The 13,300-nt window shown below is 28.0% G+C and overlaps 1 protein-coding gene across 1 annotated transcript; it reads left to right on the plus strand.

Annotated features, from left to right (window-relative positions):
• Positions 1-27: 27 nt before the first annotated feature.
• LOC111029564 lies at positions 28-12,406 on the plus strand. The gene is made up of 6 exons (XM_022308604.1): positions 28-1,241; positions 3,665-4,030; positions 5,272-5,513; positions 10,458-10,557; positions 10,663-10,767; positions 11,756-12,406. Exons 1-6 carry the CDS (start codon positions 1,098-1,100, stop codon positions 11,963-11,965), a joined length of 1,167 nt encoding a protein of 388 aa, XP_022164296.1. The 5' UTR covers positions 28-1,097; the 3' UTR covers positions 11,966-12,406.
• Positions 12,407-13,300: the final 894 nt, after the last annotated feature.

Below are 13,300 nucleotides of genomic sequence, written 5' to 3' on the forward strand. Positions count from 1 at the left end.
TAATGATACAATTTATCATTTGTCTTCATGGTATATTGGTATTTAATAGAATTAATTTCATATTTAGAGGTTCGATCCACTGCACTCTAATCTAGTCTAGTGTGCCTAAAACACGCATATACAATTAAAGTAGGTTCTCTAATGATTTATTATAACTGCAGGCGAAACAACAGTTTTCAAAATATGCTTCACACCACAGTCGTTTTTGTGAAAGAAACTGATCCATCTATAAGCTATAACATACCACGAAAACTACTATCAATTTTGTTATTTGTATAAAAAATATTAAGCATTTTCAATGAAAATTTTCTAGTAAATAAAATTCACGTAAATTTCATACTGATTTAATATAAACTCTAGTATAGCCTATAGATAATAGATGTACAAGCTAGGTAACACAGCGAATACACACTACACGTTTGTCAATCACTGGACATGCTGGTGTCTCGGCGTCTTAAGCATAACACGACATACTACTAACCTACCCCCTTCCTCACAACATATTCTAAAACTTTAAAATCTATCAATTATTAATAGAAAATAACATATAGTTGCCTAAATTAAGATATACTATTGTCACATTCTAGTAGGTATTCTACAAACCATAAAAACTGGAAATGTCAGCTACCTATACTTATAGATATTTTTTATAAAAGCAACAATAATAGTGACAGGTAACTTTACACTCGGATTGGTGGACCGCGGACACGCATTATAATAATATACGTAGGTAGCAACATGAATGTTAATATAAGGTATTTTAACTATTTATTCATACCTATAACGTAGATAGGTATATAGAAACTTGAACCTGATTTGTGTTATTAGGATTTTTGTTGACGCTTAAATAAATCCACCTAAATATTTTATTAGAATGTGACTTCAAAATATATACTTATATAACACATCGTTTGACAGTCAGAATTATAATAATATCTATTATAAATAATAAACTACCCCAATAGTTGAATTCTGTCTGCAACCCTCTATTATTATCTAAATACCTTAAATAATAATAGACGTTTGAAAAAACAGTTCTTTAAAATAATTCATTATTCTCTGAATGTTCTTATCAAGCAGTTGTAAAAACAAATAAAATGACATTATTAATTGAAAAAAAAAATTACCAACGAAAATTTTATCAAATACTTATGACCGTGGCATTTTTCTTGGACACTAATAAATATCGTTATATTTCAAGCTTTATAATGCAATTTTATATATTTGATTGGATGGTTTTAGTGAGTAATAATAATATTATACTATATTGTTTGAATTTTTTACCAATAAATATTTGATTTTATAAAACACTTACACAGTATTAGATTCTGAGCGAAGCGATGAATGTATGGATAATGCCTACAATGATTTTTTTTTTCATTTGTGTAGTTCTCATCACCTTATTTATCATAAAAACAATTGGTTTTTCAACTTAGAGGATGATTTCTAGTAGCAAACAGAATATAGTTAGTATTTTGGGCAGTCAAAATTAAAAAATCCCAATACTTTTCAAAATTACCGAAAAAAATAAATAGGTGAGAACACAGTAAAAACGTGAATTTGAGAGACACCCAGTTTTCTACAAGATCTTTTTCTTATTTTGTTGTAATTTAAAAATTATAAAAATTGTAGAGACTTGACATTTTTACCAAATACTCATATTAGCATTTAACTTTGATAGACATAAAACAATTTTAAAAATATTTTGGACCTTTTTGTAGTATTTATAAGTATTTTAAATTTTCAACTTTTTTAGTTTTTTTTTCTTGATGGTGTACGATAACATTTTGGTTTTTGTCTCTCAGTCTCCGTCCTACAAACATATAACAAAGCAAATTCAATTAATTCACTAAAAATGTTTTACTTGCTTTAATATTAGAATGAAATTACCATTCATCGAGTTTAAATTTAGGCATCCTTAGGATTAAAGACCGGATTTATATGCATTTAAAATTTTAAGGTATGCAAGAAAAAGATGGAAAACATGCAAAATAAAATTTCAATTCTTATTACACTTTATATTTGATTTTAATTTTACAGTAATGATTATTTATTATTTTTACTAAAATTTGCATAAACAAAAAGTAAGATGTATAACATAACAAATATGTAACAAAATAATGTAATTTAATTTTTAATCATTGATATATTGTAAAAAATATTTTATTAAAATTAAATAGTAGATACATTGGTGATATACTGATATAAATAGGAAAAAAGTACGAACAATTAAATGTAGTATGTTAATTGAAAAACCAATAACCTAATCCAGAAATATTCGAACTTTTTCATCCCACGGCCCCTTTAAGTCTTCACAAAATGTTGACAGCTCCCAAATCATGACAAAAAAATCAATGTTTATATGATTGTAATTTATATTTTATAATTTATTTACCATATTACATATATAACATAAATTAAAGCTATATTTAGCGAATGATTGTTCTAGACAATTCAACGTTTCCCAACCGGTGTGCCTCAATGATATTAGTAAATGTTTTTCGTAAAAATATTTATTGGTTTTCAATTATACTACGCGGCTCACTTCGACACTCCCGCGACACCCCTGGGAGCCGCGACGCACAGTTTGAATACCTCTTACCTAATCTATTTTGAGTGTCCCAATATTCTTTGAGATGTAAAATATTTGATATTAATATTATATAAACGTACCTATAATCAGTTTTTTTTTTGCTCAACACCTTTTTAGATCGTTAGGTGTATATTTGTACGGTTTTTTGTTAAAATATGAAAAAATATGCAGAACACGCACTAACGTCAGAATATGCAAAAATATGCACTATAAAATTTTGATATTTAATCAATCAAGTAATGATTTGTGGACACTCATTTACTGCATGTATATGATATTGAAAATAGCAACATGCATATTATGCAAAATCCGGTCTTTACTTATGATGTATTTCGTATTCTTGTAGGCTTTTAATTTTATTTAAATTTTAATTTTAAAGCCAGTCATTATGAGCATAATACAATTGTAATATTTTACACTTTTAGATTAACTCACTTTAAAATAAAAAAAAAATATATATATAACAACTTTCCAAGATAGTAAATTTAATTTAAAATTTTACAATAGGTCTATTCACTCTTATATTAAAGCTAATAACTCAAAATTGGTTCAGCCGAACGCGAATTTGGTATGTACGAGTCGTATGTATGTCGTAGTAGTGCCACGTCATGTACGTTCCTTAGACAGATACAACACATGCGAGATTTGTGCCCTTTTAAATATTATTTATAATATGAGCTATTTTATTTTTATTTTTATTATTAATAAACATTAAATAAAAAATATAAATACAAGTATTATACTACTATTGAAATAATTGGCTTACATATTATCTACCTTCTTTAACTTATTTTGCTTGTGTCGAAAGTAGAGTCGTTGAGAGTTATCTAATGTTTTCGTTTAATCTATAAACTAAGTAATCAAATTTACAAAAATAAAAATACAAAGACAAAAGTTAAAATATTATAATTATATTCAAATTAAATATAAAATATTTACATTATAAGTGACATTATTCATTTATTCATAATATCGTATCGTGAATACTAATATGTTATACTCTTAAAATAAAATAAATCTTCGTTATTAATGACGTATATAAACTGTATAATATTTTATTTGAATTATCAGGTATTTTTGGCTTCAGCGTACAATATTTGGGACGAAAAGTCTGAAATGCTTATGGTTATGGAGTTAATTCAATACATGATAGTTGGAGTATATTTCAGTTTAATTTTTGTGGTATTTATAACAAAAAAAAAAGACATTGTGTCCAATTACGATTGTATACAAACCGATTTTATCCAATGGTCCAACAAAAGAGCATTGAATCCAAATGTGGCTTATAAAAAAAATATAAAAACAATTAAACGTTTAGTAATACCTTTAGCAACATTATCATTATCTATTGCATTTGGGCCTTTAGTATCAGCTATAAACGATATTGGCAAACTGCCATTGGATAACCGAGCACATTTCGTCTTGTTTTGGCCTAAGGTAAATTTAGTATGGATGACTATAATAGTCAACCTCACGAAAAGTGAGAGCTCAAGGCCTCTGTGGGGTGCCCAAATTCTGTCGGAACCAAAGGTTTTTCGCATTGAACGTATTATTGTTGTCAGCTGTTGAGTAGAACCTTAAGTAGAACATCATAAAAGATATCATATAATAGAGACATTTAGGTAGATAATTTTAAAAAGTGCACCAATTATATTGATAACCACTAATGGAAATTGTCTACTTATAGCCTTCACGTCAGCGATCAATTTTCGTGAGCAAGACTGTAGATGACTAATGAGTAAGTGTAGTATTGACGTATTGTTCGTTGATTCAGAGAATCAAAGTTATTTTTATTTTATCAATTAATTCCATTATACAATAACATGTTATTGATAATTACAACACCAATAATTTGTATATTGTACAGGTAAGTATAAAGTACCGTCTTTTGATGTTTTCCCATCAAGGTTACAAGATAATACAGGAAAACATAAAAAGCCATCATAAATAAATTAAGGAGCCAGTACAAGAACCAGGTATCAGAATATTTTGGAATTGTTCATCAGGAGGTATAAAAATTATACCCGGTTATTACACGGGACTCTGTATACCACAAAAAATCTCCATTTTTATGGTATTAGATTATCTAACAGACGAATATGCCTGGTTATTACACCTAATGGTAGACAAAATTACTATTTATCAAAAAATTTAAAAACATGCATTTCGGAAAAAAGTGGAAACACCCAGTTTTTGCACTGGACCTTTCCGGTCCAATTATTATAATATTCATTGAGTAAATATCGAACGATATTTCAGTAGAAAAATTGTTATTAAACATCCAATAGGGTACATCGATCTTTAAATTGACATTATTATATTAGTGATTTTTTTTATTTTAATATAAAAAAATATTCCTCCACTAATAATAACATATTTACTACAATATTAGTGAGTATTTAATATTAATCGAGTATGAATTATTTTTTCAAAACAAAAAAAAAATCCATGCATTATGACGTGTACTATTAATATTTACTATTTAGTATTTATTATATTATAAAAGTAGTTGATAGTAATATAATATGAGTACTGTATTAAATTATTAACTAATAACTAAAATGCGTATAATATCTTTGTACCTATGTATTACACGTGTAGTTGGTATATGAATAACTTGTGAGTTGCAATTCACAATTGATATTTCATATGCATTAATGAATATTTTTAATTTCTAGATTGTTGATACTAATAAAGTCAGTATGTATGGAATCATTTATTCACTGCAAGTCATATTTACTGTTATTTTATACATTTCGGTTTTATCGTTCAATTTGGGTTTTATGGTATTTTTGAATGAATTAACTAACCAGTTTGAAATGTTATTAGATGGAATTAACGATGCGTTTAAATATAAAATGGATAAACAGTTCCAAACTCTTTTTATTGATTGTATACGTCACCATCAAATAATTATTAAGTGAGTATTATTAGTTATTAAGACAATATAATATAATAAATGAATACACTTATTTATTATAAGTGGTCGAAGCAGCTCGAAATACATGGAAGAATGGAAAGTGTAAATTATAAAAAATGGAGTGATGCCATCCACCCACTTCGATCACTATTTATTTTTAATTACATCAAGGGCGTAGCCTTGTGGGGGGAGGGTAGAGGAGGCAAAATGACTAGCTACGTCCTTGAATAACAGTTAAGAGCTATTGTGATAAAATGCCTAAATACTTATACTCAATTTACTCTGTTCGGCTAAAAAACACACCACGGACCAACGAAAATCTGTTCTTCTACGCATCCCCACACGACGTCCAGACCTAAACGAAGACCGGCTAAGCTGATATGAGTAAAAAGAACCAGTTTCTATGATTCTATGGCACCGTAACGTGGGGGATGCACAGAATTGACGTGTTCTCTCGTTGAACAGAGTATAGGTTTAAGTATATATTATTATGATGCATTAGGGCTTGGAGCCTTATGATTTTTTTGGTTTCGGTCCATTTCAGTTCTCCAAAAAAAATTCTGTACTGGTTCTCAAACTTACAGAATTAAGGTTTCGGTTCTAAAACCGGTAAATACCGATATTTAGAGGTACATTTTTTTCTCAAAGTAAAAAAAATTAAATTTAAACATACATATGTCTAAAATGATATAAAATAAAACTATTGCAGTGTTAGGGGTCAAAATACTTTTTTAGCAAATTTACCGTTTTATTTAAAAACATTCATAACAATTTTTAAAAAATAGGGCTGACTTGTGTTATAAGAAGCGGAAGTGAGCAGTACCAATGCATTATATAATTTTATGCAATCGAACGAAAATAATATCAACATTGTAGTTGTTTATATCATTTATTTGCTTACGAAACACTTGAGAATTAATGAACTCTTGATATATTATCCTTAATTATGTATTGGTTCTTGTAAATTAATTTTCGATAAATAGGTAGTAGGTACATAATTTTTTATACAAAAATATATTGAAATGAATGGTCAACGCTAAATATAGTCCAATTTATCCCACCCTAAGATCCTTGATTAACTCACACTGTGGTTGTGAATCTTTTTTTAATTAGTAGTTTGAACACTCTGAACTACTGCAATTTGTAACAGAATTTTACAATATATAAAGTGTATTTTACATAAAAATCATATTTTGTGTAAATAGATACCCACTTAATTTAATACTTAACTGATGTTTTTTAGAATAAATTAAAATGGCAACATAACTTTCCTACTAAAAGGTATTTTGATTTATTGACTTTTCTTATTTCAACTTTAAAGTGTAAACCTGAATTCATGTTTGATTATTTTCTGTCTAAGTTAATATGAAACTATAATGTACAATATAATAGAGTCTGAAATTAATTTTACTTTTAAATTTTAATCTAGACTAGATATTAAAAAATAGTGATAGTCAAATATAGTAAACATTATTCGTTATCATCCATAACTCCTATTTTATTATTATAAGAAATTGTTCAAAAATGATATTTAATATGGAATATATATGCATATAAAATATATAAATAAATAGGTGTAAATTAGTTATATTTTATTCAAGTCACAATCTCATAACAACTTCTACGGGTACCAGAGACCAAAGTACGTACATTTATTCATCAACATCACCATAATGTCGCCGTCCAAAACAATGTATAAATAATAAATATAAAATAATTGGGGGGAGATAATCATAACGACGGGTTTTTAAAACCGACAGGCGAATAACAATATTTATTATTTATACATTTTTATTTTGGTGACTGCTCATATTTCATCGTTTTCTGCAGTGCCGCAACTTGGTACATATTGGTGGGTGTGCGAGCAACTAAAAAGGGCCCATGTACAGAGGCGCAACAATGGGTGGGGGGGGGCAAAGCCCCCCTCCAAAAAATATTCCTTATTTATTTAAATATAAGCCGCTTATAGGTTATTTTAAATTAATAGTTTTGTTAGGTGGGCTGTATAGCCCCCCCCCCCCAGAAATTTAAGCCTAGTTGAGACCATCTTCATGCACCAATAGGTCATTACACATTGCTTGTTGTTTTTAGCTATATACATTATGTTATGTGGTTAATATAATATTCACTGCTATACTGCTTACAGATAGGTGAAGAGCTTTGAACACATATGAGTGAGGACTAAGGAGCAGTGATAGCGGCACTTAAAAACATTTCTTTTCTTTCTTTTCACAATTTAAATGCAATAAACATTTTAATTGGAAATCAGCCGTCACAACATAGCAAAATTATCAATTATGTGATCAATATTCAATCCATCTGTTCGTGCCTTTTCAATGTTTAAAATGCTTATATTTGTTAGTCGTTCTTGAGAAATTGAATTTCGTAAATAATTCTTAAACAACTTAAGTTTTGAAAAAGAGCGTTCTGCCGATGCAACAGTTACAGGTAGAGACAAAAAAATTATGCAGGCAGTAAGTATTTCACTAAAAAGTGATGAAATATCATTTTCTATAATATATAAAGACAATTCTTTTATTGTTTTCATTTCAGTTTTTCCTAGAAAATCTCTTAATGATAAAACTTGCCTGGTCAAATCAGACGAAACATCAGTATTATAAAATGAAATGAAATCATAACATGACTTAATTATATCCTCTTCACTGTACTTAATTAAATTCAGAGGTTGTAAAAAGTCAAAATTTCTTGAAACTGTTTCAAGTCCTTTGAAACGTTCTTGTAATTGAAATATAGCAGTATCAGTAAGGGGCAAAAAAACAGTAACGCGAAAGTTTTCTTCAATTGTGTATAATCGTTTATCATTATCAATACTATCATACTGCGGCGGCGGCGGTGGTACTTTTCGGTGTATCCTAAACTAGTCGCGGTGTGTTTTGACCGCGCGGCGCACCACAATTTTATTGAGTACCCCTGGGCCCTGGTCTTTCGTTATCGCGCCGCCGCCGCCGATGCCTGCTCAATTTATCCGGCAACGACTAACCATTATTTTTCTGTACATGTATAAATTGTTCTTGGAAATGTCACTACCTATAAAATACACCGAAGACCTAAATAAGACGTCTTGTATGGCGTGTCTTGGCGATACGGGTTGCGATAACTGTTAAACATACTCATAAGTTAATAATATTTTCTATTTCTATTTTTAAATAACAAATAAATATTTTAAAAGAAAACAATTTCCAAATAGTTCGGCCACTGGCCCCGGGGCCCATTGTTATGATTTACAGGGGGCCCGGGGGTTCTTTGCACCCCTAGCACCCCCGGCTGTTGCGGCACTGGTTTTCTGTAACTGTTGATTGTAGAAATATAAAATTATAAATACACGCACACATTTACAACATCAACCAAATTTAAGGAATCGACTATTATTATTTATTTTTTAAATATATAACATAGTTAAATAAAATCGGTACCAAAAAAAACCGAAAAATTCTCTTCCAACATAATATACCGGTTCCGGTTCAGGTATAGGTTCCAAATAAAATAAAAAACGGTTTCAGTAAGGTCCTGGTTAAAATACCAGTATTTTTAATTTCGGTTCCAAGCCCTGTGACAGATGTATTCAATGCGTTAGATATATATTAAATTCAAATTTTTTATTACATTTTTTTATGTTTGATAATCTAAAATTGTATTTTTAGTTTCTGAGTGAAGAAATATGATTTATGTAAAGTAATGTATAACATTATTTGAATATGAGTAAATAAGTAAGGCATCAACCAGATAATAAGTTAATTCAAATTTTTAACATATTAAGTAAATTTAGTTAATTTTTTAATTGTAACATATTAGCTAGGTATTGAAGAATTACATATTTATAATTTAATTAGAGTTAAGTTTAATACACTAATGTAACTAGTGGAGGGAAATAAAAATATTTTATCTTTACCATAGATAACGCATATCATCTAATGTGGGGGCGGTCCCATTGTCGCCCTAGCAGACGGCCTTGATTCAAAATACCAAATATTAACAAAATATAGCAAATAACTTTATTTATGCGATAATAACTCTAAAGTATTAACAAGTAACAAATTAGTTTTTAGTACCATTAGTTATTAAAAACTAAAAATCTGTTAATCTTTATAAAATTTTGCAGTATTATTAATTATATTTTTTATAAATAAAATCCTTTAATGTATATTGTATAAGTATTTATATTAGTGTGGAAATGTAATTTTTTTAATATGTATCTTTACCTATTTCTGTATTTTTTAAGTTTCTTTTCCGTGAAAGAGTGTTTTATAGAATATCGTAATGATAAAAAAGCAATAACGAGCAACACAAAGGTAGATAGCATGGCGTTGTGAATAATTGACAATTACTCTGAACTTTTATTTAAATAGATTTATTTTACATATTTACCCAATCTATTATAATTTATAACGCAATAGTACGTTTATACTTTTGTTTACAATTTTCCCAGGGTAAAATTGTTCCAAAAATGGCATAATATTTTTAATAATCACCCTATAATCAAAGAATACTTCATTATTTTATTTAGATACTCATGACAACAATGATTTAAAAAATGATTTTGAGCAAATACATTAATTCATTATTATTAAGTGGATATAGATTTTTGAGTTCTTAAAAACATATTAGGTGTCTATTGGCGATTATAACATATTAAAATAATTTCTAATGATCTCTAATTTTCAACGTTTTATTGAACTAAATAAGAAATAAATAATAATTTATAAATATATAAATATACAATAATAGTAGTATCATCGTATAAAATATAAAAAATATCATACTAAAAATACGAGGATTGAATCATTGTTATACCGCCAATTAATGCCTACATATATATATTTCTTACTCTTTCTCAATCTTTGCTCAGAATCTAAAATATAATTTTATGCAGTATTTAATATTCTTAATCTTGTAGACATACTTTTATAACTCCTTATGTTTTAGGTTTTTAGATGATTTAAAGTCATATTTCAAGTGGATGATCCTAATTGAAATGATCGTAGTGCAAGTAGTACTGGCCATACTTATTTACAATCTAACAAAAGTATAATTTCTAAAAATTTATTATTTAAATCTAATTGTTTGTTAGTTGAACAAAATACGTGTATATATTTTATTAAATAATAATATTGTTATGTTTTTTTAATAGGTACATGCTTCCCTCGGTTATAAGGTGAAAATTGCTGGTTCGTTATTATTTAATTTACTCCCAATTTGTTTTCATTGTCACATCGGAGAAGTCGTCCTAGGCCTGGTAAAATATTTTTATGTTTAATTAACAAAATTAAATAACATTCTATAATAATTTAACAAATTGTTTGACCATTCGCCTATGTCTTTTTACCCTTTAAGTTAGGGATGTGTTGACCATGTCCATCTATATTTCCATATTCCACGGCTTACCCGAATTGTTTATAATACAATTTTTAATTTGGTCGTTTTAATTTTTATAAAATTCAAGTTTAAATTTTGAATAAACCACACCCAATAAAGGTTTTCCGTTAATAATTAATTCTAATGAGTAAGTAATCAGTTATGGCAATTAGTGAGGTAATTTTTGTAAGACTAGTTTAAGCAACGTTCAATAATGTCTAAAATTGTACCAATGTTTAAACAATAATTATTTTAAATAAATAATTCAATTTTAATACGATTGTTACGTACATCCGGTATATCTTACGAGACATGGTTGAAATATTGTAATACGAGAATCAAATTTTTAAATAAATGTTTATTCTCGTAGGCCTTTATTCTAGATTAGAAAGTACTATACTTATAGTGAGTATTCGTTAAATTTTAAATTTCGGAAAAGTTTCATCAACCATCAGATTATATTTACTGACTAAAAATGTGTTTTCAGATTTTAATATATACTTATTTTTAAGGTATTTGCACGGTTAGTATAAGCCGGTACTATAACTTTTCAGTTTGTTGGACCGTTTTTTTCGTTAAGCTTAAATTTGACTGTCTTATAACTATAAGTACATATAGTCAAAAATTACGATAAAGTCATCCTCAATAATAATCTTCACTAAATGTGTTTCAAAGCTGGATCAGCTGAGTACTATGATTGGTGTTATAAATTCATAAATTATTAGAATTCGATTAAATACAATTGTGTTTATGCGATTATATAACTACATGTAGCTGCATGCACATCATATGAAATAAAATATCATACACCTACAAATTATTGTTTTAAATAAAAAAAAAAAAAAAATTATTGTTATATTTGTTTACAGCACAAACGTTTGTCGAATCACATTTATAACATGACGTGGTATGACATGCCCAACAAAAACAAACAACTCATCGTGATTATGTTTCAACGCACTCAACGAGATCTGACATTAAGTTCAGCTCTGTTTTCAAGCGAAAGAGCATCTAGATCTTTGATTTCTAAAGTTATTAAACAAGTGTACACAATTCTAAATGTATTGTTGAAAACATAAATGGTCAATAAGTTGACTATTTTTTATAGATAACTAAGTGACTTTGTGACAACGGAGTAGTTGGATAATATATATATCAATGTATCATCCCTATATGGTCGTGTGCACTGTATAAAAATTGTATAAATGCGTTTAACATACGTCACTTATTAGTTATTAGTTATTTTAGTATTAAGAAAATGGCAGCACACTTTAATAAGTTGTTATAATTTAGATGAAAAAAATGAATACACAAATAAATTATAACAGCATTCCAAGGAATGACTTAATCAGTCAGTGTCATATATTTTTGATTATGAGCGGAGCGTGATAAATGTATTGATTTTACAACGGTGTGTTTTTTCTTTGTGTGTGTTTATTCGATAAGAAGTCGAAATAATGCTTCGATGTTAAACTTCATTATTTTTTCTGGTTAGTAAGTGAATCTAGTTGGTGTATTCGAGAGCCGAGAGGTAAAAATTGAAAATTTCTTATAGTTTTTGAGAACGTCGGGAAAAACAAAAAAAAATGTTTTTTGAAATTGTATTTTGTTTAGTTATAAACTTAAAACTCATTTTTAGTAAGACCCGGTGTATTAAACTGAGAAATGTTGTAATGTTCCACTTGTTTAAGCAGGTGGTTCCTTGCTTGGATGGTAATTCTACGAGTTTGGTTTAATTTTTGAGACATCATAATTTTAGTTTTTTGCCAGTTGATCATCAAATGATATTTTTTGGAATCATCTTGCCTTTTTTTCCATAGCTCTTTTCAAATTATGCTCATTATTGACTAAGAGTGCAATATCATCAGCGAATCTTAGGATATTATTGTTAACTCCACCCATTATTATGCCTATTTTCTCTCTAAGAATAATTCACTAATTTCATTAATAGGCTTCTAGACTGAAAAATAGATGGTGAGAGTGGACATCATTGTCTTACATATTATTTTATAATTATCATTGTCTCTGATTTGCCAGTTAAAATGTATTTATGGACAATATTGAACGCTACAGAGTGCAGACTACCTGTAATGTACCTATTTTGCCTATACAATACGCCAGACCATACATTATTCTGTTTGCGCGAAGTATGTAGAACAATTTATTTATTTTATACGTATCATCACTTATCAATGTGTACAACATTTCTTTAGAGTACCTAATCTATAACCCATGTTTTAGAATGATATATTTTTTTTATCATGAATTATAATATAATGATACATTTCAATATAAATTGGCTGTTATCAAGACTAAGAATTCAAAATTACTGTAAAAACTAAGGTCTAAAAGTTCTCACAGCCGAATGTGTTTTAAAAAAGCAAAACCACTTAATTAATTATAAGTTTATATTG

The sequence above is a fragment of the Myzus persicae genome, unplaced genomic scaffold (assembly GCF_001856785.1).
Source record: "Myzus persicae strain clone G006 unplaced genomic scaffold, MPER_G0061.0, whole genome shotgun sequence".
Lineage (NCBI taxonomy): Eukaryota > Metazoa > Arthropoda > Insecta > Hemiptera > Aphididae > Myzus > Myzus persicae.

Excerpts from the sequence above, each read along its gene's own strand:
- LOC111029564 (XM_022308604.1), top strand. The coding sequence starts at position 1,098 with ATGACATTATTAATTGAAAAAAAAAATTACCAACGAAAATTTTATCAA. Across the intron at positions 4,031-5,271 it reads TCGTCTTGTTTTGGCCTAAG|ATTGTTGATACTAATAAAGT; the intron begins GTAAATTTAGTA and ends TTTAATTTCTAG. Across the intron at positions 5,514-10,457 it reads CACCATCAAATAATTATTAA|GTTTTTAGATGATTTAAAGT; the intron begins GTGAGTATTATT and ends CTTATGTTTTAG.